General features: G+C 49.7%; 1 protein-coding gene across 8 annotated transcripts in view; it reads right to left on the reverse strand.

Moving 5' to 3' along the window:
• BANP (BTG3 associated nuclear protein) overlaps window positions 1-26,579 on the reverse strand; it is a 107,438-nt gene that overhangs the window by 69,002 nt on the left and 11,857 nt on the right. For 6 of the 8 annotated variants that reach the window (XR_007474546.1, XM_049704099.1, XM_004280069.4 and 3 more), the window contains exons 2-4: window positions 12,471-12,609; window positions 8,979-9,070; window positions 5,212-5,411 (exon numbers count right to left, since the gene is read on the reverse strand). Coding sequence is in view for 6 of the 8 variants with exons in the window: in XM_049704099.1 (XP_049560056.1) it covers window positions 5,212-5,411; window positions 8,979-9,070; window positions 12,471-12,540 (362 nt within the window). In the remaining 2 variants the exon portion in view is untranslated. Of the gene's footprint in view, window positions 1-5,211; window positions 5,412-8,978; window positions 9,071-12,470; window positions 12,610-19,310; window positions 22,675-26,579 lie in introns of those variants that run through there. The other 2 variants (XM_012536859.3, XM_049704100.1) reach the window with 2 other exon arrangements.

The following is a 26,579-nucleotide window of genomic DNA, read 5'->3' on the forward strand; positions in this document are numbered from 1 at the left end:
ATAAAGAAAAGAGGGACTTCCCTAGTGGTGCAGTGGTTAAGAATCTGCCTTCCAATGTAGGGGACGTGGGTTTGATCCCTGGTTGGGGAACTAAGATCCCACATGCTGCAGGGCAACTGCTAAGCCGGCATGCTCTGGAGCCCATGCACCACAACTACTGAGCCCACGCGCTCTGGAGCCCGTGTGCCAAAACTAGAGAGACGCCCGCACGCCACAATGAAGAGCCCGCACGCCACAACTAAGACTAGAAAAATAAATATTTATATATATATATATATGTATGTATATATAAAACAAAAAAAGAATAAAAATCAATTGTTTTAAAAGAAACACAAGCATTTTTCTAGTTAATCAGTATGTTCAGTTCATGAAAACAAACAAACCTGAACCAGCTGGCTTGGAGTCACTCTCGGTAAGTCTGGCTCCACAGGACCCCGCTGGGCAGCAGGGACAGGTCCCTGGGTCCCCACACTGCACATGGGCACTTGCACTGGCCTCCCAGAGGGCATCTACCAGGACAGCAACCCAGGTGGGCCTGCACCCCAGGCTCAGCTCGGTCCTACCTACTGCCCGTCCTTCAAGTGGCTGTGCCTGGCCTCAAAGCTCAGAAAATGGGGTTTTACATTAATCCAGATAAACGTCCCCATCCACACACTTGATCCCATCACGCCACGCAATTCAATGGAGGCTGCTCCTGAAATGCTCACGGAGGCACGTGAAGGGTGAGCTGCCACGTACTGAGTTGTGCAGCTCGTCACAGAAAGCTTCGGCGCCTGCCCCTTCCAATGCCAGCACGACACAGCTTTAGGGTTGAAACCTCACATGGCTACACCTAGGATCACAATGAGGCAAAATCCCAATTTACGGCACACTTACAAGGAGGAAAGGAAGCAGTCACCCGAAAGAAGCCAAGTCCATTTTTCTTTTTCCCAAGTAGAACACCATTGCTGAATGAAAGCCCATCCAAGTAAACTTACAAACATGTTTATTACAATGATTAAGCTTTAGCATCAAAGAAAAAGGTTTTCTCTCTTTCTTTCTCTTCTTTTTTCTTGAATTTATTTAAAGGATCTCATTCAGGCATAGAATCTGAAAAATCTGGATCCAAAATGCCAAATAGGGTTGGCAGCAGTCCACTGCCCTCTGTGCTCTGGGAATTCAAGAGACTAAATAAATAATTCTCAGAGCTGAGAGCAAAGTCTAGTCCAGGCCAGTTTTAATTAGAAATAACCCACAGGCGAGTGGATTTCGGTGCGTCCCACAGCTGCTGGACTGCTCTGGGCCAGGTGCGGCCTCTCCGAGTGGAGAGGCCAGTGACGCTGCAGTGGACAACTCGTCATCCACCATCCAGAGGCCTCGTCACAGCCGACAAGCCCCTCAGGGTCGTCCTCGTTTGTCCTGGGAGATGACAGACTTCCCAACAACACTCACGCCAGTGCCAAGTGGCCTAAGGAATCTTAAGTTATTTTTTAAAGCACATGATCCGGATATAAAATAATGTGGGATTTATATGCTTCTAACTGTTATTTTAAGTATCTGAGGTACAAAGTACTTGTAGAAGTACTTTATTACTCGGAACGTTAACCGATTTCTCATTGTTTTTTGGAGACTTCCTTTTCTGTGTTCTACTACCCACACTTAAGACACACGTTTCTCATTTACTTATGTGCTTATAAATTAGTCATTTTCTAACTTAAATATACACTTTTTTCATTGATATACTAGGGTTGAATTCTTGACCTTTACTTCTGCCCAAATTTTCTTGTTAACAGCTTTCGATTACTGGTAATTTTTATTTCTCATTTTTAGAACATTCATGGAGGGAAATGCCAGACTTAGTATCTTCTTTGAAAATCATTCATAAACAACCTATTCTAAACTATGTCTAAGAAAACAAAGGAGTGACCTTTCCTTCTATTAATCTAACATTAACTTGTATAAGTAATGGTTTTGTTAACGATAGTAAGAAATCTGCTGCCAACATACAATAAGTGTATTCTATAATGGGTTGACTTTATGTCACAATACGATCCTTTAAAACCAGAAAAGCTAACTGAGCTGGATTAACTAGATTATACACCTGAGTCTGTATTAGAAAACTTTACTCTGATTTCACCACTTGTCAATGCACACGGAGGTCTCTCCACAATGACAGCTTCTCCCCAGCGGAGGGAAGCGCTCTGGGTTTCCTGAATGGGAGAGTCGCTAACACGTCCCACGAGCCCCGCCGTCACCGGAATGCTGGAGAGAGAAGGGGCCTCCCTGCAGTCTGGAAGTGCCTTCCCCCAAGCAGCCATCAGCGCCATCGTCAGACGGGACGTGGCCCACGAGTCAGGCCGCGCTCAGCAGCAGGCCGGGCGTGGCCATGGCGGGTCCATCACTGGCCTGCCGGAGAGGACAGGGCTGGTGGTCCCTGCAGACCTGCCCTTCTCCCCCATCCTCCTTCTGAAAACGGGCAGACTGGAAACAGCACAACTCTGTGACTCAGCCCGGTCACCCCATGGTGTCAAACGAGGACAACCTGCCCGCCGAGGTCCGTCCTCCCCCCTGGACCTGACACCCAGGGAAGCCCCAAACGAGCGGCCTCAGGGTCCAAGCACAGCTGCAGCGCCACCTGCAGCCCCGAGGACCCGTCCTCGTCCGCCCGACCTCATGGAACAGCCACAAACCACCGACGGTGCAGTATGAGCGGCACATCCCTGGGTCCTGAAGACGACCTCTTCCCGACACAGGTGACAAAGTGACACGCCACCACGAGAGCCATCCTTACTCAGGGCAGGAAGCCTGTCTCACTCTCGCCTCATCTCTCAGAGCAACAGTCCTCGAGGGCGGGGCCCGGGGGCGCACTTGGTTATACCTGAGACCCCATGGTTTGGCGGGCAGAGCCAAGGAGGCTGCCAGCCTTCACGGCATGAGACAGCCTCCCCGACAGAAACCTTTCCCACACAGATCCCACAGGTCCCATTCATGGGCGTGAACAACATGCTTCTAACTCTCTGAGCCCAGAATCTCACTCCATTCTACACTCATACACAAAGTATTTTTGGATAGTTTCAACGTAAGGTGAATTTTCCCGGAATTTCACTATTGTTTGAGTCTAGAAAAAACTACACTTTGCTTTATGTGAAACTTCATCAAGAACTGCTCATTTTGAAATATTCCACCACCAACTGGTATCTGAGTCCCAGGGTGACAGCCCTCCCAGCTGCCAGCTCTGACATGGGAGGTTTGGTCCTATTCACTAACTCCTTATGTAGTTCCCCCAGCCTTTTCCATATCAAAATATATGTTACTTTATTATACATGACCATCCTTTTATTTCTCCTTACATTATAATTAAGACATTACATTAGTTTTTAAATTATATTTTCTAAACATTGCATTTTAGGATATAAGGGCATTACAAAAAAATTATTCTTTAAAAAAGGCACTGGCTGGGACTTCCCTGGTGGCGCAGTGGTTAATACTCTGCGCTCCCAATGCAGGGGGCCCGGGTTCGATCCCTGGTCAGGGAACTAGATCCCACATGCATGCCACAACTAAGAGTTCGCATGCCACAACTAAGGAGCCCGCCTGCTGCAACTAAGATCCAGCACAACCAAATAAATAAATAAATAAGTAAATGGACAACCAGCTTCTTTTAAAAAAAAAAAAAAGGTACTGGTCCTGGTAGGTCTGAGCCTCACTGCCTGCAGAGAGGACACGCTCCACAAATGTTCACTGGGAGAAAAGATACGGCTGACCCATCAGGACAAGGTATAAACACAGGGTGAATCACCACAGACCAACAGGCCTTCCCTTTGGGGACAGAGACCCCTGGGGTCCCCCACCCCGGCTGGAGAGCAGCTTTCGGGGCCACGCAGGGTCTCCAACACCCCAGGACACTTCTGAGAGTTAAAGGAGGCCCACACTGCAGGCGTCATCCACGGCTGTCCCAGGCAGACCAGGACAGGCAGCCACCCTGACACGAGGCACATACTTGAGCACCCTCCTCAATCCCACGTGCCCCAGGGCACACGTGGGGGGACCTGCAGACGCGGCAGCAGCCTGGCCGTGGCTCCCCCTCCTCTGAGCCCCACCACCCTCCTCCGCAGACACACGGGAGAGAGGCAGCAGTTGGCCCAGAGAGCCACGACAAGACCCTCGGTAAAAGCCCCGAGCTCTCGTCAAGCGCAACGACAAGTGCTGCCATCGTCACACTGAGACCTCCTCGTAGCCCGCCGTGGGCAAGGATAAAAACACCAGTGGAGGGCTTCCCTGGTGGCGCAGTGGTTGAGAGTCCGCCTGCCGATGCAGGAGACACGGGTTCGTGCCCCGGTCCGGGAAGATCCCACATGCCGCGGAGCGGCTGGGCCCGTGAGCCATGGCTGCTGAGCCTGCGCGTCCAGAGCCTGTGCTCCGCAACGGGAGAGGCCACAACAGTGAGAGGCCCACGTACCGCAAAAAAAAAAAAAAAAAAAAAAAAAAACACCAGTGGAACTGATGGAAGGAGCCGCCCACGACCTGAGCTTCCGCTCATCTCAGCAGAGCCCCTGACGGTGCCCCAGACCAAGGACAGGCAAACAGGTCAGAGACAGAAACACCCTTCCCATTGGCCCACACTCTCCAGAAGCTTTGATTCAAATGGCACCTGAACTACTACACGTCACTACCGTTAGGCTCTAGATAGAAAAACAAAATACAGGCACAATAAAAACTATAGACACGAATGGAAAGTTTGATATACTCAAGTGAAATGTATAAAAAGCTACCTATGGGGCTTCCCTGGTGGCGCAGTGGTTAAGAGTCTGCCTGCCGATGCAGGGGACATGGGTTTGTGCCCCGGTCCGGGAAGATCCCACATGCCGCGGAGCGGCTGGGCCCGTGAGCCATGGCCGCTGAGCCTGTGCGTCCAGAGCCTGTGCTCCGCAACAGGACAGGCCACAACAGTGAGAGGCCCACGTACCGCAAAAAAAAAAAGCTACCTATGAAGAAAAAATTCTCTCAAGACTAGCCAGATGGAACAGAAAAAAAAGAGAAGAAACGAACGTACAGCTTCAAAGCTCCGGTGGGCCAGTTCCAAAGGAGAGATGCACCAGCCTGGCTTATGTCAAAAAGAAACTGTAAGGATGACCCCAGCTGCCCCGCAGAGGCCCCGTGTTTCTTTCCAGTCTGACTAGGATCCTGCCCTGAGAGCGCCAAGGGGCGTGGGCCCGGGGAGGAGGTTCTTACCATCGCACTTTGTTGCAGGTCTGGGTGGCGCCGAGAGGAGAGCCCGCCACCATGGGCACCTGGATGGGGCTGTGCTGCTTGTTGGTGACCAGATCCAGTTTCTCTTCCAGTGATTTACATGTGGCCTCCAGAGCCTGCAGCTTGGCTTCAATGCTATCCAATCGCAAGCAGATTGTCTGGTTAATGGAATACAGGAATGACTGCAAGTGAAAAAAAGAAAAGCTTCAGGAAGGGCATCCTGAACTCCAAGGAGATAATTCCAAGGAACATCAAACAGTTATTTCCCAGACTCAGCTGTATCTATTCCCACAGAACAATCCCTGCACTTCAGCTCTTTAGTTATAAGCCAGAAGCATTTCACTAGACAAGCTCGACCTTGTGCACTCACAATGTGACTACTTAATCGGGCTCTTACTTCTCTGTGTAGTTGCGATTCTTAGTTACACTTAAGTCCGTATAACACAAGATGTAAGTGGACGTCACAACGCAAGTTTCTATTAATCAGTAAACTTACACATAAAACTGGTCAAATTCTACAATGAAAACAGATGACATCCAACATCAAAACGGCCCGGAAACCCGCCTGCTCGCGTTACACTCGCCCGAGCCCCACCCCCAAGGTGAAATGTGGCAATGACTCTCCCGCGCGTGGGAGCAGCACGCCTGCCACCTAGTGGCCACAGAAAGAGCAGCCTCGCCTTCCACTGCTGCCACCCAAGTCCCGCCGACCACAGGGACGTGTGCGGCTCCAAAGGCAAGGAACGGCTCAGACAAACACCGGCCAGGAAGCTCGCCCCTCCCCCGGCGGCTGCTCCGGCGCTGAGTCGGCAGGGGCACAGAGGGAAGCAGGCTGCTGCCCCGCTGGCCTCGCCAGCTGATACCGGGAAACGGGCGCCAGCCCGGAGCAAGCCCCTGGGGCATCCAACCGCCCAGCTCAGCAGTGAGGGGGGCAGGGGGGGCAGCAGCTGAAATAGTGAAGAGCTCGTATTTTACCTTGTCTCTCTCCTTTTCTGCCCTTGACTTCAAAGGGAAAAATGCCCAGAGTGCCAGAGAAATCAGCCGGAAGGGGACAGACCGCGGAGAGCAGACGGGCACAGGGGCCATTCGGAGCAGACCGGGACCCCAGCGCACGGCGGCACGGAGGCCGGCCCCTCTGCCCACTGGCCGCGGCTGACCCACTCCGGCGGCCGCTCCCCTTCCTCACGGGAGGTGACCCCACAGCTAGAGCCACGTGGTCCATCACACCGTGCGGCTGGAGTCAAGGCCCAGGAGGCGGGGAAAATGGATACCCTTATTCAGTGCTTTGAACAGACTGAGCTGATCTTCTGAAGAAGTTAAACACATCTGTCTAACTGCCCGGTCTGTACGGCAGTAAGGGCAGCAGTGGGGTAAATAAAACCCACACACTGTCCCAACAACCTGCTGTGCCTCAAGCAATCACCCCCCTGACAAGTCCCATCGCGGGAGAGCCAACACATACGGGAGAGGGCTACATCCCACACCCTCCGCTGACTCCCCCACAGGAGGACGGGCCGTGGAGGCACGGCAGGCCGCGCCAGGGTCATGTGGAGACACAGCGCGGGCGGCCCATCCCGAGAGTGACATCGAGGCAGCGCCCGAGGCCCACCCTGACCTAAGACGTCGTGACAACCACTAGCTGCTGGCTGAAGTCTTGAGATAAAATCACCGATGACCCCACTATTTTTTATAATTTGAAGGCATCAACCATGCGGCTCCCAAATTCCCTAAACACAGTGAAACCTCATCGTCTTAATTCTGAATTAGAAGTGATTCTGCCTGGAGTTTGGACAAACATCACTGTTAATACACTAATAACACAACTTCACAAATTAATAAAACAAAGAAAGGCAGAGAATAGTACTTTTAAGTAAGTCTTCTAACAAGGGATATTAACCAAAAATCATCCAAATCTATTCATTTTAAAGAGCTCTGAGCAACCTAAGTGTCCAGCGACAGATGAATGGATAAAGAAGATGTGGCACATATATACAATGGAATATTACTCAGCCATAAAAAGGAAACGAAATTGAGTTACCTGTAGTGAGGTGAATGGACCTAGAGTCTGTCATACAGAGTGAAGTCAGTCAGAAAGAGAAAAACAAATACAGTATGCTAACACATATATATGGAATCTAAAAAAAAAAAAAGGTTCTGATGAACCTAGGGGCAGGACGGGAATAAAGACACAGACATAGAGAATGGACTTGAGGACACAGGGAGGGGGAAGCTGGGGCAAAGTCCGGGAGTGGCATGGACATATATACACCACCGAATGTAAAATGGATAGCTAGTGGGAAGCAGCTGCATAGCACAGGGAGATCGGTTCAGTGCTTTGTGACCACCTAGAGGGGTGGGATAGGGAGGGTGGGAGGGAGACACAAGAGGGAGGAGATATGGGGATATATGTATATGTATAGCTGATTCACTTTGTTGTACAACAGAAACTAACACAGCATTGTGAAGCAATTATACTCCAATAAAGATATATTAAAAAAGTAAATTAAATTAACCAATTTAAAGTGAAAAAAAATAAAATAAAGAGCTCTGGCAATCTGGTGAGCACACTTTTCCTAGCACACGGGTGCCGGGTTCAAGCCGGGGCCTGAGGCCCTGCTCGCCGACCAGGGGACGGGGCTGAGGCAGGGGCGCTTTCACTGCACCTTATCCACATCTGACTGCTGTGCTGTTTACCACACATGCCTCTTTTTGATAAAATTATAACTGCATTTTATTTTAAGACATAATGTGGGGTTACTGAAGCAGCGGCCCTCTATCCATTAGTATGAAATAGAAATTTAACTGAATGTGTCTTTAAACCACGCCACGTATCTTTAAGCTCACGCTGCTTCTCCTTGTTAAAAAGATGAGCCAGATGTTTCTAAACACAGCCCTACAGAAGCAGAGGGCATAGGAGAAGTCGCTTTGGTTCTCTGCACCGCTGTCCTAACTTCTCACAAGTGCTGGTGTTTATCTCCGTGGCTCTGCAAACTGCAGACCAAACAAGCAAACCCAAGAACCAGCCATCACCCACGACTGACTCTGTGGTTTCCCAGACCCCATCCAGCAAACTTTAAAATTCAGCTGACTTAAACGATAGGCACAAAAGTGCTTCATCACTAGTAGAAAACATTCGCCACAGGAATTGTGCACTTTCCCTCCGTGCACGATAGGTCCACGGGTCTACGGAGGACGAGGCCTCATGTGGCAGCGATCCCAGTTAAACCATGTGATTCTTCAAGGGAAAACGTCATGCCTTTATGCATTCGTGGGGGGTTGAACAGTGACTCCCAGAAATGATACATCTACATCCTCACCCCCAGAACCTACAAACGTGGCCTTTCTTGGAAACAGTATCTTTCCAAACGTAATCAAATTAAGATGAGGTCATCCTAGGTTAGGGTGGCCCTAAATCCAATGAGACCGCCCTTATAAGAGACAGAAAAGGAGAGACACAGACGGGGAGGAGAGGCCACGGGAAGACGGAGGCAGAGACTGGAGGGAAGCGGCCACGAGGCAAGGGACGCCTGGGGCCCCAGGAGCTGGAAGAGGCAAGAGGGACCCTCCCCCAGAGCCTCTGCAGGGAACTCAGCCCTGGTGACAAACTGATTTCAAACTTCTGGCCTCCAGGACCGCGAGAGAGTAAATTTCTATTGTTTTAGGTGCTCCCCGCTCTGCCCCGCATTGTGATAATTCGTTATGGCAGCCCCACATAAGATACAAACAAAAACATACATTAATATTTTTACCTTTATAGAAGGATCCTGGCAATTGATCTCTAGTCGCTGACGTTTCAAAGCTGGTTCATCTTCGTCTGTCACTACATGATTCTCCAGTACAACTGAAAATTAAAGGCAGAGACAAAGAATCTTTAATTCAAAAAGTTTGACAGAGCTGTTTAATATTAAGACAGGAAACAGTTCTGACACCTGAAGTGTAGAGGGGTCACCTTGAGGTGACATGAGAAATGGCACAACTGCTTCACATTTTACTTTTTACAGGTTTAACTTAAAATTCTCAGTCAGGCAGAAAACAGGATCTCTCCCTAATCTCAAGAAAAACGGAGATACCGGATACATTTTTTCACTAATGCGCCACTGAGTTGACCCCAACACCGAGACAGCAGGCTTTTCACTCAACGCTCTATCCGGCTTCCCTTTTCTGATAGAATCCAATCGCTAATAACGATTTCTTCCCGACTTTAAAATAAAGTCTTGTCAGCCGGCCACCTCATTCCAAAATCAAAGCCACTCTCTGAATATTACATTTTCTGAGGTGCTAATCATCAAACTTGTCTCAAACGTAACACGCTAAGTTACAGGGAAGCTGCTCCCCCGGCCAGTGTGGCTGAAATCAAGGCCTCCCACCAGCACCTTCCAAGGGGTCTTCAGGGCTTCTCCACGGATGAGCAACTTGGCCCAAGTTCAAGGCCAGCACCACATGGTCCCAAACCCGGTGCCTTTACACCTGTATGTGCCAGGTGATTCGTCGCAAAACTCTAAAATGTAAAGACGCTGAACGGACCTGCGACTCTAACGTGAACCGTTCAGGGGTCCCAGGCGAGACCAGTAAGCTGGTTTCCAGAGCTAAGTTGTCACCCAAAGCTCTACCTCACAGAAACCAGCCACGGGCCAACGATGCCAGAAGCATCCTGCTTACCAGAGGGCCCTGCATAGTACACTGTGTCTCCACACCTCAAACACCTCCATGAAATGTGTGGGAATGAATTGTCATTAAGGTAAAAAAGGAAAAATCCGTGGCGACAAGTGCAAAACACAGGTTCTCAGAACCTTCATCGAAGCCTACCTACTCCCACGGGACGCTGGTAATTAAGAAAGGACTGGGAGGACGGGGAGACTCCGGCAACCGCTAGTCTGATCCTTTTAACTTGCTGAAATCCAGTCCAGAGAGGTTAAGCGACTTGACCAGGGTCACACAGCTGGTTTCCTGTAACTACAGGAAGGAGACTCCGAGCCCTTGGCAGAGCGAAGCACCTCAGGCTGTAAGCAAAGGGCAGCAGAGCAGATGAGGGAAAGGAGACACAGCCCGTGGCGGGGACAGGGGCACACACCTGGGTTCCGGCGCTCACTTTCTACGGGCCGCGGGGCTGCTAGTTTACTTTCTTCTTGGTCCTTTCTTACTTTGTTTTTTATCATTCTGCATGCATTACTTTTAAAATTAGACAAAAGAACTCAGTGTTCATTTTAAAGCCATCACGATCACCTGCAATGACAGGCCCGATGAAATTTACAATCGTACGTGTGTGCAGATGGGCAAAGAGACTGCAGCCATGTGGTGAGTGCGTGCAAAGTCACAAGAACCTAAGCATTTTGATTTTAAATGGAAATCAGAAAAAAACGGAAGGACGTACATGCCAACAATTTAAAAGCAGTTCTATCACTAGGATTATGGGAAACTTCTATTTCTTCTACTTGCTTGACTATACGGTTTAAGCATAACGAAGTTCACATTTCAGAAATGAGGAAAAAAATCATCTCAATCTTAAACCCACTCAGGACAATCGTGTGGGATGCAGCACAGTGCTTGCCGGTGTTGGGGGAGCCCTCTGGGGCCAGAGATGGCAGGCCTCCTGTCTACGGAAGCCTCAGGGAGCCCTCCACACAGTAGGTGTTCACTACACAGCCACAGCTATACTTCCCAGTTAGCTAAGGAACCCACATGGAACACCACCAGGATCAGAAGTGACTTCTCTAACCCTTCCTTGGACTGTAATCTACAGAGAGAGAATTTAATTGGGAAGTAAACTGTCAGAATGTTAATAGTTCTAAAAATGCTTAAAATTTACATAACTGGAATATTTTTCTTCTACAGCATTGCAGTGTGAGTGTTTTCTAAAGAAACGGTCATCCACCCACCAAAATATGAACAGCTGTTTTTAAAATTGTGATGTACAGTGACAGCGCTGCATGTTTTCTAGTTCACTGGTTTCTGAGGTGTGGTGCTAAATGAGGTCAAGTCTTCACATTCTCGCTCTAAACAAACTGGTTCACTTTCACAGAGAAAACTGGGGTTAAACAGCTACATTCAGACACCCTGACTTGGCTCAAGGATCTGGCAGGTCTTGATCTTGCCAGTTACCAGGTGACAGTGCTTCTCATAAACAACTCAGAGGCAAGATGACAAAAACTGACTAAAGAATAGCGTTCGTGAAAGGGTGCCCCAATCTCTTTGTGGCTGCTTGTTCAATCCCCAAATCATGTGCTACCCACCCTTCCATATATAACTAATTTCCCAGTGAAGCTTTCTCAACTAACACAGCAAAGAGATCACACACGATAGACATCGTCATACTTTGTTACGAGATCTCTGAAAATTCTCTTTTCTGTGGGGAAAAAAGGTAGCATTGCAACTCTACTATTCCAGAAAGAATAACCAGACAACCAAAACACTATGTGATTTAATTGTATATGCTTGTTATTTCAAACTTAACAGAAATATAAAACTTTACGGAAAAAAAAAGGAGGACCCTTACTAAGAAATCTTTTTATAAAATAAAGTGCTAACAAAGTATTTCATAGGTGAAGTAGCTCAAGATGAAGTTCTTGAAATTTAGGGTTTCCCTTATAACGTGTCTAATATCTAGTTAAGGTTCCAAAGTAGATGGGTGCCTTTAACGTGACTAAGGAAAATTACCAGCCCTGGCAAAAGGGCAGGAAAGTCACCTCACAGAATAATCGGATAAAGTGTGTCTTACCAAAACTCTGAACATACACAGCAGTTCAGCTTCTGGGAACTTACCCTACGAAAGTATTTGCTGCAGTACGCAGCAAGGACCTTTGTAGCAGGGTGTACTTAAAAGAAAAACAGTGTTAACGATGTTAACAGCGTCCCCAGGGAAGAGGTGGATGAAGGAGGGAGCAGCGTGCATGGAACACCTCGCAGGTGTCCACGTGCAGGGCAGACTGTCCACAGCAGCGGAAGAGGCCCAGATGTGACCACAGGGGGCTTTCAAGGGGAGTCAGGGGAGCTGGGGGCAGGGCAGGAAGAGGGGCCGAGGCTGGACAGCCACGTGTGGTGCACAGGTGGGCCGAGGGGAGGCGGAGGGACCACCGGGATGGGCATGGGGCTGACAGAGCTCACGCGCTCTGGTCCGGGTTTTCCATACGGGGCGCGCACCGCTTTTTCTCTTGCTTTACTGAAGGGAGAGGAAACTCGTGGAAGCGCTTTGGGCTTTTACAGACTCGGGGGAGCGCCGGCTCCCTACTGCCCGCGCTGTGTACCTGGGTGGTCGGGACTCAGCTCCTCCACGGCGATCTGCACCACATCCGCCAGGTCCTGTTCTGACATCATCCAGGACGAGAGGAGAGTGGCCGGTCAATGGGCAGGAATCAGACTCAGCAGGCACGGGGTTTCTGTCACCTAAAAACAAAAGCCAGGATAGCGGAGAGGGAGATGAACGATCCTGACCTTGAAATGCTGGAAACTGCTAGCCACGTTCTGTATCCAAGAGGACACCAGAAGCCTGTGGGTTTTTTAAATATAGGGTTCTTCTTGCCCCAAACCACCGAAAGGTTAGTGCCCTTTGAGAACTGAGAAATGGCCCCCAAACATTTCTCGCTGCCTCTGTCCTTCAGCACCAGACTAGTCCCCACCTTGCCAGTCCATTCCCACACCGCCTCCTAAGTCACCTTCCTAAGACAGCTAGAACGCGTCGCCCCAAGCCAGACGTCCCTGGGCCCCCTTCTTGCCCACGGAACACGTCCTGTCCCTGGGACGTCCCCAAGCCAGACGTCCCTGGGTCCCCTTCTTGCCCACGGAACACGTCCTGTCCCTCGCCTGCCCCTGCCGGCTCTCAGATCCACTAGACACACCACACCCCGGAGAGCACTGAAAACATACCTCCCGAATTTTACCCAAAAGCACCCTTCCGCCAAGGCTGTCCCCTCGCCCCATTTCCACTCCTCGCGGCGCCCTCCCCTCAGGCAGGCAGAGAGCGGCAGCTCCTGGGAGGACTGAGCCCAGCACCGGCCCCCTGCCCCAGCCCGGGGCCTGTCCGCCACCACCCTGCCGCCGCCGAGATGGTACCACATCTGCAACACAGTGCGTTCCTTTCTTCCTGATCCTCAAACGCTCTGATTAGGCCTAGACACACCTTCTCCAAGACAGAAATGAGGCCACGTCACTCCAAATACGACCCATCAACACAGCAGTCTAAATGCAGTACTTGCAGACAGGATGCCTGGAGATCAGGAATCAATGCCACCATAACACTTTTATCATTCTACACTTTATATTTTAATTACCTATAAACAAGTATTTATGAAAGAAGTAATGTATCTTCCCCAACTGGACTGCACGTTCCCTGAGGGCGGACAGCGGGCACCCAACTCTACAGCACAGCGCCTGCCCCGCGCGTGCCCACCCCCACCATGCCCACGCAGGGCAGCTGGATTAAGAGTTTCAGATCACCTAGCCTCAATCAGGAGTCTACTGACAGCTCCTTTAAATGGCTAAGTTCCAAAGGCATAAAATTAAATTCGCAGGTTCCACATGTGTTCGTAAATCCTATAAAGTCAGATTTAAATTCTACAGCTTAAACGGTAGCAGCGCCAGGATTTCTTAGGGACAGCCATTTGCAGAAGGAGCCGAGCTCCTGCCCTAAATTTCCCTTCACAAACGAACGCAACACCTTCATGCAGGTGCAGTCCATCAAATGGCCGAGGTGTGTTACCGCCATTTAGACACCTCACGCGAGACTGAGGAAAGCACGAAAGCACCAAACGTCCCTTCCAGAGCAGACGCCCATGACAAACAACTGGGCGGGGACCGCAGAGGCACCACCGCGAGCCCTTTAGAAGTCCAGCTGGGGAGGGGTGGCAGTGACAGACAAACAACTGGGGGGGGGGCGCAGAGGCACTGCCGCGAGCCCTTCAGAAGTCCAGCTGGGGAGGGGTGGCAGTGACAGAGATTTTTAATCTCTCAAATGAGGACAGCGAACCCAGGTCAGGGTCTGTAACAAGCTGAGAGATCGGGTGTTTCCTGAAGAGCCCCAAAGCATGAGCGAGTGGGCAAACCACTGACAGCACGAGGTCCTCAAGGGTGCAGCAAGGAGGAAGCCGAGGTCAGAGAGAAGGAAAAAACGGGTCTGCTTGGAAACAGTGGCTGAACCCAGGAGGTGAGCACCACTGGGGGCAGACAAACGCCAGGGCAGCTGCGAAACGGCCACAGGCCAACATTCTGGGCCACGGACGCTCAAAGACTACTCATCCAAAGCTCCCTCCTGCACTAAATACACTGGAAAGAAATGACTAGAATAGAATACGAAGCATACAGGACAGGGAGAATGAGAGTCTAATTACAGGGGGGAGAGGAGAACAGCCAGGAGAGCGCAAGAAAACAGCTACCACATGTTTTACAACTTTCTAAAAACAACAGAAAATAGAGCTCTAGGACACGGAAATTAGAAAAACTATTCTAAATCTAGCCTTCCTTCCATATATCCAGGAAAATCAATTCCACAGAAAATTAACAAAAGAAAATATTGAGGTCAAATCTCATGCCAAGGTGATATATTTTAAAAGTGAATAGGAGCAAAGTAGCATCACTACAGACAGTTAAAGTATGCTAGAAAGACATGTCCCTAAGAGATGAAAACTCTACCTTAATATTTCAAAACAAACTAATACTCATGAAAGAAATTATATAAGGTATCACTAACCATAAACCAGCATTAGAAAAACTCAGAAATGAGGGGGGAAAACTCAGAAAAGATTAGAAATAAAAGGAAAATAATTTTGGAAATGAAGGCTATACTAGAAGGAATCCAAGAGCAAGTAAATACAATAAATTACACCGTAAGAAAAACAAAATGGGGGCTTCCCTGGTAGCACAGCAGTTAAGAATCCACCTGCCAATTCAGGGGACGCAGGTTCGAGCTCTGGTCCGGGAAGATTCCACATGCCGCGGAGCAACTAAGCCCATGAACCAAAACTACTGCGCTTGCGCTCTAGAGCCTGTGAGCCACAACTACTGAGCCTGTAAGCCACAACTACTGAAGCCCGCGTGCCTAGAGCCCGTGCTCCGCAACAAGAGAAGCCACCGCAATGAGAAGCCTGCGCACCGCAACGAAGAGCAGCCCCTGCTCGCCGCAACTAGAGAAAGGCCGCGTGCAGCAATGAAGACCCAATGCAGCCAAAAATAAATAAAATAAAATAAATAAATTTATTTTTAAAAAAATGAAAGAAAAAAGTTGAAGAAAAAGTAGCTGACAAGCAAAGAGGATGCAACATATGTTTAATAGGGGACTCTACAAAGAAAACCAAAGGAAAGCGATAAAATGGAATACTACAAGCAAATCCGAAAAAACTCTTCAGAAATGAGGAGAAAACATTTGAAACTACTTAGGAAAAAGACACACCATAAACCTGGGGCAGGGCAGGCAGAACAACCAATACCAAGACACATTCTAGTAAAATTATTTAAAGAAAAAAAGAAAAGTTATTTTAGACATCTAGACAAAAATACTGGACACCTTAAAATGGTGGGGGGCAGGGCAGGTTATCCAACTACAGCAGAAGAAGGGAGACTCACACACACAAGACACTCAAGGAAAGTAACGGGAGCCTTTACACCCAGACAAAGTGAGCTTCAGGTACACAGGCAGCAACTTGGGCCAACATACAGCACTCAGAGAACAGCGCTCCCAGAAACCCTTCCTGAAGAAACTGCTGGAAAACAAGATTCAGAAAACCAAGGTCACTTGGAGAGACAACACATGAGCTGGTCAGTGGTGAGCAGCCTACGTTTACATGGAGAACCGAGACTAAAGGAGAAAGCAGTCTGCAACGGCTCTATGCTCTGACAACGGAGATACAATTTACCTGCTTAGAAACGGGGAGAAAAATTGGGAGAGTACACACAAAACAAATTTTAACAATTTTAACAATCACACTGGGTGGCGGCGTGGGAATTCCCTCCGAGAATTTTCCACGCGCAAATGAAGATCTACAGGATATTCCAATTCTGTCACTCCCGATGCCCTGACAAGCAGATCCAGAGGTCGGGCAGAAGAGGTCTCGGGGCTGCAGATTTGACTCCAGGCATGTATTGGAACTGGACATATGAAGCCAGGCGTGTGTGCAGAATCCAGGAGCTGAATCCAGTAGCAGCGTGCCTCCCTACAGCCTACACTGTGACATACCGCCTCTCACCAAGAGATGAGGGCTTCCTGGAGAAATGGCCGATTCCACATCTGAGGCAAGGAATATGCAGGATAACATCTTGTCATCCCAGATGTAGGGAAGCGATCAAAGACATCAGGGCTGTACCAAAAGGACTCAGAAACCAACTCAAAGATGCTCCTCCTGGCAAAAGGTGGGGAAAAATGACCCTCAACAAGGGTAACCACGTCCATGGGCTGAAAGAGAAATATTTTTAAATTCATTAAACGGCGGGGGGCGAGGGGCGGCGTCAAAAAGGCCCCTATAAATTAAAGGAGACTTCAATGACAACAACAAACAGGCAAAACTATGATTTTCTCTATTTGTATTGTATTTAATAAAAAGGTTTTTCTTAAGGCAAAATTCAAACCACGTGGAAAACACTTGTTACACACGCACCAAAGAGCTAATTTCCTTCTTTCACAGCAACAGAAAAAAGACCAACAAAGCTAATCAAAAGGAGGATAAGAATGAGAGTAAATTCACAGGGAAAAAAGTCGCAAAGCTTTTAAGCACGAGAAGACACGACCTCTCAATGCAAATTTCAACCAGCCGCTCAGTGTGACAGGCGTGCTAGAGGCCTGTCAGGACGCGGGCGCTCTTGTGCACGTTTGATGGGAGCTTAGCTCTGAAGACCAATAGGCAACAGGCATCAAAGTGCTGCTGCCCGGCCCTGACCTTCCCACCAAGGAATCCTCCCAGCACAGAGAGTCACACGTTTGTGCCAATATCTACCCACCAGAGAGACAAAACAACCAAGGCATTGTTTTTAGCAGCAAAAGAATGGATGATGCCACCTGAATGCTCTTTTAAAAAAACAAGTCTGGCACAGCTGAACAATGAGAGACTAGGCAACAGTCTAGAACAGGGGTCCCCAACCCCCAGGCCACGGACTGATACCAGTCTGTGGCCTGTCAGGAACCGGGCCGCACAGCAGGAGGTACGTGGCGGGCGAGCGGGTGAAGCTCCGCCTGCCGCTCCCCATGGCCCCTGTCACGCACATTACCGCCTGAGCCACCCCCACCATCTGTGCAAAGAGTCGTCTTCCACGAAACCGGCCCTGGTGCCGGAAAGGCTGGGGCCGCTGGCCTAGAAGGACCGGTCAGAGCTCTCTAAGGAACGACTCCCGAGGTGCAGTATTACGTGAACAAAAATGGGGCAGAACGCGTACAACACACTTCAGAAAAAAAGCTAGACATGCACACACTATCCCTGGGGCACAAAGATGAAAGGAAATCCTATTTGCCTTTTTTTATCATGTACATTTATCAGCTTTTCAAAAGTAAAAATACTTTTTAAAAATGGTCAGACAACTAAATATTGAGGCGTCCACCGTGAGGAAATCCTCACCTCCGACCTCCCTCATATGCAGTACGACTCTCAGCCCTGGCACCCGTTCAGCCTCACCCGCAGCCCCAGGACTCAGAGGCAGGCAGGACCTACAGCTGGGAGGGCCCAGCAGGCCTTACCGGGGTTATTCTAAACCTGGGTCCTCTGAAGGTGACCTCTGAGCAGATTAACTGTGGTGGGTACAAAGACCAAAGCCACTAGGGCCATAACTCGGTCTTTTTTCCAAACTAAGAACCAAAGCAAGGATTATTAAAGGGGTACAGTGGACTCCTTCATGAAGGCAGTGGCCCTCAGTTAGATAATACCACCCTACCCACCTTTGAATTGATGGATTTAAAATGTTTTAGGGTCACACACTGCTTTCAGGATCTACTTTTTAAAAAATTACAGATCCTTTTCCAGAAAAAAAGCACAGACACAGTCCTGCCAAGTTTCAGCGCCTCATAATTACCAGAGACTGCTGGCTGCTACCCCAGTACCTGCTCTCCCTGATGCTCAGTGTTACAAGAATCCGAATTCACAGGGCACGGGGCCACCAGAGAGCACAGCCGCTGCTGCAGCACACCGTGGCCACGTGACCCACTCTGGCCAATGGGGTGTGAGCGCAGACGCAGTGCAGGGCAGCTCCTGGACCCTTCCTCCTTCTTGCCCTCCTGCTGCTGGCCTCCTGGACTGCCTGCCTCGGACTTCCTTTATACCAAAGGAAAATCACCAACCACCTGCTCTAAAAACAACACATTTTGGAATCTGCAGCATGCAGCCAGGCTTAACCTCCGTGACTCACGCCATGAGCCATGGGCCACACGTCCCAGGTTAAATACCTGTCTCTCACAAATGGCTGGTGGAACGTTCTCAGGTGCCCAGCTTAAGCTTTTCCTGATTTCTAGAAGCTCCGTGAGTGACTTAAGAAAATACTCCGAGCTCACCATAAAATCCTGAATCCTACCCTCTTCCAAATGAGGACACCACACAATTATCTAAGCTGTTTACTCAAAATGACTCTACTGCCAGGATAAAGAGTCATTTAAAATTCTGCTAACAGTGAACGTTTGAACAGAAAAAATTAGGGCAACAAGCCCAAGAAAACTAGAACAGAACGATGCATGTGGATGCCAGTTTGGCAAATGAAATTCGCCATTTCTCAGAAATCCTGGAGACAGTCCAGTCTTAATATCGTAAAGGAGCTGGACTGGGATTACTGTTCAATGATGTCTCTAAACAGCAACGACTACAAGCCTGGGAAGAGAGCGTCTTCCAGGGTGCCGGCGGAAAAAGAGTCCACAGACCCAGATCAACCACCCAAGGGCTCAGCCTCAGGGGACTGGTAGAGTAAATGACCTGAGACACCGCAGTCACTCATGTGAATGGAAAGGTCTCCAGAACACAGTACTAACAGAAAGGCGTATGAGAGGAAAATTGCATGTACGTGTAGTCACGTGTCCGTGTGTAGGCACGTGTCCGTGTGTGCAAATGCACACGAGATGCTCTGGAACGATACACACTGAACCAAGGTGACACAGGAGGGAAAAGGTACAGATAAAACAACCTGACCTTCATCCTTTATCCTTCTGGACTGCTGAGCTTTGGCTGCGCTGGGTCTTCGTTGCTGTGTGCGGGCTTCCTCTAGTTGCGGCGAGCAGGGCTACTCTTCGTTGGGGTGCGCGGGCTTCTCACTGCAATGGCTTCTCTTGTTGCAGAGCACAGGCTCTAGGCACACGGGCTTCAGTAGTTGGGGCGCACAGGCTCTAGAGCGCAGGCTCAGTAGTTGTGGTGCATGGGCTTAGTTGCCCCGCGGCACGTGGGATCTTCCCGGACCAGGGCTTGAACCCGTGTCCCCTGCATTGGCAGGTGGATTCTTAACCACTGTGCCACCAGGGAAGCCCCTGGACTGTTGAACTTCCTATAAGTACATATTACTTATTGTGCTTATTATTATTGATTTTGTTTTTCTAAAACAGAGCAATAAGTACACGGATGAGGCCAAGCACATCAAATCTGGATAAAAATTAGGGAGCCTTCTTCAATCCTGACTTCAATCCACCTCCCAGCCTACAGCGTGTGAGCGTCCACAGCCATGACCACTCGCGCAGGTACGCCCTGCCATGCCCTGCCCTGCAATGCCCCTTCTCCTGGACCATGGGTCAGACTACCCCTCTCCCTGCGGCTCAGCGCTGGACCTCTTCTCATCCACACTGAAATACCATCTATCTGCTGACGGCTCACGATCCACTTCACCTCCGACCTCTCCCAGGAACTCCAGATCTACGTGACAACCGGCCTCCAGGCCACTTCCCCTGAGTGTCTAGTCTCAACGTGAAGGAATCCAAACTGAACTTGTACCTCTCCACAACCAGCCGACACCTCCAGACTTCCCACCCCAGGTGCTCAGGCCAGAACCTTTGGGCCTTGGTTCTCCTCTCTCATCCGACCTATAGGCAGAATCTCCCACTGTCCTCACTCTGGCCTTATCATTGCACATCTGGACCCACGCACGGGCCCCCACCTGGGTCTCCCTGCTCTGCCTTTGCCCCAGAATTACTGCCAATGTTTGAAAGCTACGGGATCACGTTAAAGCCCATCTCAGCATCACTGTCTGCTCAAAGCCCGTTGAAGGTTCCCCAATCATTCAAGGTGCGTGCCTGGCCCAGCACCAGCCAGCCTCTCTCCGCGCCCCTCAGGCTCCCTGGGTGGCTCCTCAGTCCGCCGTCTCAGGAGGCCGCCCCAGCTGGGCAGGCACACGCCAGCTCAGCCCTCACCCTCCGAAGTCCACCGGCCCCTCGGCCAGCCACTCCTCACCCGTCACACCCAGCACCAGCACCCACGTCCCTGCTGCCCTTTCCTGCTTTATCACAAAGCCCTTATATCTAACCTACGACCCAGGCTAAACACCCATCTTGTTTAGCATCTGTCTCCCCTGCTGGAAGACGAGCTCCACTGGGCCGGAACTCTCACCATCTTGCTCGCTGCCCGGCCTGGGGCCTGGCACACCATGCACGTCCATGCCGTGGGTCTAGTGGGAGAGCCCAAGGGAGAGTCACCCCCCAGGGCAGAACTATGAAGGGCCGCACATCTGCTGACAAAGCGTGCAGGAAGGGCGGCAGAGTTCTCTACATCTGTGTTTTGATTTCAGTAAGGACTGTACCACAATTAAGTCACAAATCTGTTTAGCTTACAACTGTGAACTTCATGCAAATGACATGTTAGGTTTAACAGTGAAAATACAAGCTGCTCAGGGGTTGTCAGCAACAGACACGAGCAGCTGTTCATCAGCAGAAACACAGAACTATGTAAATATGTTATTTTTCTCTATTAAAAAGAAGCGTTGAAATAAAAAAAACACAGAACTGCACATTTAGTTTTAATTTTGCTCATTTTTAAATATTTCGGACACCTGTAAAATAAAACCACAAGGCCACTGAAACAGGAAAAAAAGAAAAGCCACTGTAATCAAGCACACGACTGAACTTCAGCAGACGTAACCAGGCAAAGCCCCGTGTGCCCACCCTGGGATTTTCTCAGTCACCACCGAACGACATCACACGGGTCATCTCATTAGGGATGTCACAACATATGGGGCTTTTAGGGCAGACACTCTGCACAGAGCTGTTTCTCCCATCAGCCCTTGAACAAGCGCCCCACTGACCCTGTCTGCAGGAGGCTGTCCCTGGGAGGCGCACACTACAGCCACTGTGTGACCTCCGACTCTGCTCTACCAGAACTACTTCCCAGCCGTCAGATCCCTGCAGGCGAGCCGTGTGAAGAGACGCGGCCCAGGTGCCGTGACGTCATGGGTGGAAGCGGGGGCACGCCTAGCTCACCGTGGAGGGGCCTCGGGAGTAGGCCATGCCAGGCTGACCTCCCTTTACAGATGCCAAATACACGGACTAAGACAGTCCTCGGAGGCGCAGGAGCGGCCCCGATGAGTACAAGGGACAGAAGACCCTGAAGACAAGTCTCGGAGAGCAATCGCACAGGAGACAGTGGGAACCGCCAGCACCCAGGCCCAACAGCATCCCCGTCCCACCAGATGGGGATGGGACGGGGCCCCAGCCACCGCCCCGCCTCTGGCACCAGCTTCACGTCCACCTGAGCAGCAAGGCCGAGTCCACACACCATAAAGACCAGAGTAGTAACCTCCACCCCCAGCAGGAAGCGGCCCAGTGGTGCCCAGTTAAAAAGCTCAACTTCCAGAAACAGGGCACCTCCAAGAAAATAAAGATCATTCCATTCAATCAGATCCATCTGGATATAGAAGATGGAGCAATAAAATTAATTAAAAGCCAGTAGGAAGTAAGCAAAGAAATCAACTTTTATTAAACTGAGACATGTGAACAAGACTCAGCTTACTGATTTTCCCCAAGTCAGTGTGGCGTGGCAGGGGGATACTCAAAGGACAAATAGGGAAGAAAGAGAAAACATGACTATAAATGACCAGCCAGGTACTAGATCATCGGAAAGCACTGATTCTTAAGAAAATCCAGGCCACACTGTTTCTTCTTCAAAACAGCCCCCCTAAAAATGTTTAAGTTTGAAATTAGGAGAAGAAGGTCAAACTACCCTCAGATGGCAGGTCCTTCCCCTCTAAAGTTAACATGTTTGATTAAACTGGCCACTTCTATTCACCTTTTCCAAAATATATAAACCTCCTCAAATACAAACCACCAACGCAGGAAACGGAACTGGCCGGATTTAAATTGATCCCACACACCACTGTCCTACTTCAAGACACACTGGTCTCAGGACCCCCTTCCCCATCTGAAAGTTAGTGAGCTTGTACTCGTGGACGTGTATCTATCAATATCACCATCTCTGATATTAGAACAGAAAATGTGTGAATACTTTATTCATTTAAAAATTACAAAAATCCATACATTACATATTAACATACAAAACTTTTTTTTACCAAAAATAACTACTAGAGGGGCTTCCCTGGTGGCACAGTGGTTAAGAATCTGCCTGCCAGTGGAGGGGACACAGGTTCGATCCCTGGCCCGGGAAGATCCCACGTGCCGTGGAGTAACTAAGCCCATGCACCACAACTACTGAACCTGCGCTCTAGAGCCCGTGAGCCACAACTACTGAAGCCCGCGCACCTACAGCCCACAAGCCACAACTATGGAGCCTCTGCTCTACAGCCCGCTAGCCACAGCTACTGAGCCCGCGTGCCGCAACTACTAAAGCCCGTGCCACGTGCTCCACAACAAGAGAAGCCACGACAATGAGAAGTCCGCACACTGCAAGGAAGAGTAGCCCCAGCTCGCCACAACTAGAGAAAGCCCGCCTGCAGCAACGAAGACCCAACACAGCCAAAAATAAAAACAAATTAGTTAATTAATTTTTTAAAAATAACTACTAGAGTTTCCAAAACAACAGCAGTAAAATCTTAGCAAGAAGAGACACAGTTTTGCATTTTGACAAGTCTCTTTAATGTCAGACTTACTGGAAAACAACTGGGTTCTCATATCTATTACTGCATGAAAAAGAGGGCAGTGCGTCTGAACAGCCCGTTCAAGATAACTGCGGATATTCCTCTGTAATACAACACCAAACCTCAACAAGGCTTTATTTCTCCCCAAACGTGAGCTGCAATGTGGAATCTAAAACTGTACTGCTGAACTTTTTGTTACTTTATCACTTTAAAATCTGTCTTTAAATGGACATTTACCTGGGTCTGATTTGGTCATTTGGAAAAATACTGGTTCAGTGAGTTATGCAGACCTTCCGAATGTTGTTAATTACAGATTATCTAAAGCAACACATTCCTTAACATCAGCACTGATCTCATCAGAAAAGTCCTGGGGACTTCCCTGGCAGTACAGTAGTTAAGACTCAGCGCTTCCACTGCGGGGGCACGAGTTCGACCCGCGCTCAGGGAACTAGGATCCCGCATGCCGTGCGGCGCAGCCAAAAAAGTAAATTAATTAATTAATTTTTAAAAAGAAAAAGAGGGGCTTCCCTGGTGGCGCAGTGGTTGGGGGTCTGCCTGCCGATGCGGGGGACACGGGTTCGTGCCCCGGAGTGGCTGGGCCCGTGGTCCGGAGCCTGCGCTCCGCAACGGAAGAGGCCACAACAGTGAGAGGCCTGCGTACCGCAAAAAAAAAAAAAAAAAGAAAGAAAGAAAAAGAAAAGTCTTGAAGTCTTAGGAAGCTGCCAGGTTCACAGTGGCAGATACAAGCTTTCTGAAATTCCAATTCTACTTGGAAGTACAAATTTTACCACTGGCAATAGTGTTAGCTGCTTTCCTTGCAGTGACAGGCTAACTCTGTCCGTTTAGTAAGAAATACTGGTAATGTGTCAATTCTTCCGTTATGGTGGTCCATGAAAAAAAGCGGCCAGTTCAGCTAGCAACCCAAGTAACTGCAGAAAGGCCCATCTTCCAGGCAACCTCCCAACTCCAAAACGCAGAAGTGCTTTCCACACACTTCCTGTTTTGTTACAGAGTATTAAAAAGGGGTGCACTCAGGGCTGAGATTTAACAAAATGAATGATTTCTACTGCTGCCCCAAGGACATTCTTAGAGGAGAATGGCTTTTCTGAACTGCACGGCAGTAAGGAATCCAGCAACAATGGTAGCTCGGGGACTCGGTCCAAATGTTAACAGGCAAAAAGAGGCAAATGACCTCTTGACAGTCATGAAAACTATTTTGACCTCAAATACCCACTGGGAATGTCTCAAGGACATCCCTGGGGTCTGTGGACCACAATGACAACCACTGCCTTCAGGAATTATATCTCTAGAAAGAAAGCATAAGAACCACATACTCATTAAAATGAATTTCAGATAATGTCTGCTATAAAATGGAAACCATAAAAGCAATTAAAAGCAACTTTTACTTGATTTACCAACTGCCAATGATAAATGTAAATACAGTGCAGAGGCCTGCATATATCTCGCAATAAAAGTTTCAGTTTCTACGTAGATAATGCCCATATTTTAATTCTTCTCTGGTAGCTCCTAAATTGCTTACACTGTGAAGTATTATTCTGATAACATAAAGTACTAAATCTGCCAAAGATGCAGGACTGTAATAATGTACGGGGACTGTAGGCTTAAACACCTTAACCTTACTTCTTAGTTCTGTGACGAGCCTTACTGAGTGTCTATGGACTACGTATACAATTAATATCAACGACCTTACTGCATTTATTCATACATTCTTCAAAAAACAACCCCCGGGCTCTGTGCTAGACACACGCCGAAGGGAGCAGAGCTAGCCCTGCCCACAAGACACTTACTAAGGCAGTAAGTCGGAGCAGTGACACTGGGGGTATCCTGGGGATCGACTGCCCGCCAGGGCTGAGGGCAGACACGGGTGGGGGGCTGCAGCAGCTGCCTGGCTGGGAGGATCAGGGCACGCTGCCCAGAACCGGCGGAGAGCTGAGCAATCGGAGGACGAACGAAGGGGTCAGAGATGCCGGTCTACTGGCCAGACTCTTGAAAAGTCCACGGCATGAAACAAACTGGCAGAGGCTGCGGAGACCTGCCAGTGTAGGGAGGTCCAGGGGCGGGACAGGGAGAGGCAGCCACAAAGAATCTCAGGGGAAACTTGAGTATGGACCGTATCTTCAGTGACTCGGAATCACTGCTCCTGTTTGTAGGTGCAGTTACGTAAAACAATGTCCTTGCTCCCAGGACACGAGTGCTCAAGCACTGAGGGGTGAAATGAGGTGACCTCTGCAACTTACTATAAAACGCAGGAAAAAACAGAAACAACGCAACGTGCCAAAACATCGCCCTGTCGTGCACCTAGATGCAGGGTGTATACCTGTGTGTCCACCAGGCCCCTCTAGGAAGTGCCCCCTAGATTCCAGCGAGGAGGCAGCCAGGATCACAGATTCAGTCAACAAGCTCAGGTGAGCTCGGGGAACCAGCGCCCTGGAGGCGGACACCGTCCCGGCCATGGCCATGTACGACGTAATGGTGGAAAAACAGCCTGTACCACCTCTGCTACGTACCTACAAATCTCAGGCGACTGCAAAATAACTGTTTTAGAAAAAACAAAAATAATAAAACCCTCCAATCCACTCTGCCGCCCGCCAGCTGCCATCACGTCCCTCCAGAGCCAAACTCCTATAGCACATTCTGGAACTCTCGCCCACGCCCGTCCTCAAACACGATCCCTCGCCACACCCTTCAGGCCCCCAAACAAAACACTGGTTTCCAAACTCACCGTCGGACTGGACAAGAGCCCTGTGAACAATTCCCACCGGCCTCCCCGCTCAGCACTTCTCCTCGCTCAGAGCACCCTGGGGTCCTCCTCCTCCCCGGGGTTCACCCCTGGCCCCACCTACGCTGGGCCCTCCAGCGGCACTAGGTCTGAGCCTCACGCCGCGGCCCCCGGAGCCCCTTCTGGGAACCAGAGCCCAGAAGCACGTGTCCTGGGGGCACACGGCAGGCCCTTACAGGGAGTGACACCCATGCGCCCAAATCTCCACTGCCGCCCGGACCCCTCACCAGTGATTTCCCTGGTCCAGTACGTCAAACCACACTATGGCCATTTGACAATAAAATCCGCTCCCGCACTTCCAAAGCTGAACTCTGCCCCCATCCCTACTCTTTCCCGAGAGCACCGCCCAAGGAGATCCCACCAACCCCCCCAGAAAGAACCCTGCAACTCCTCTTTTAACTCTCTCTGCTGTCACCCCCAGCATCTGACCATCACCAGGCCCGGGGGCCCTGCCCACCTGCTCCTTCCCACCCAACTCCTCTCCCACTACACCTGCGCCGCTGGGCTCCGCTTCCTTGAACCCGTGAACCGGCTTCCCTGTCCCTGCCTCTGGTCCCTGGCGATTAGGTGTCATCTCTCTGTAACCCACCCT

This window comes from Orcinus orca, chromosome 20 (genome assembly GCF_937001465.1).
Source record: "Orcinus orca chromosome 20, mOrcOrc1.1, whole genome shotgun sequence".
NCBI lineage: Eukaryota > Metazoa > Chordata > Mammalia > Artiodactyla > Delphinidae > Orcinus > Orcinus orca.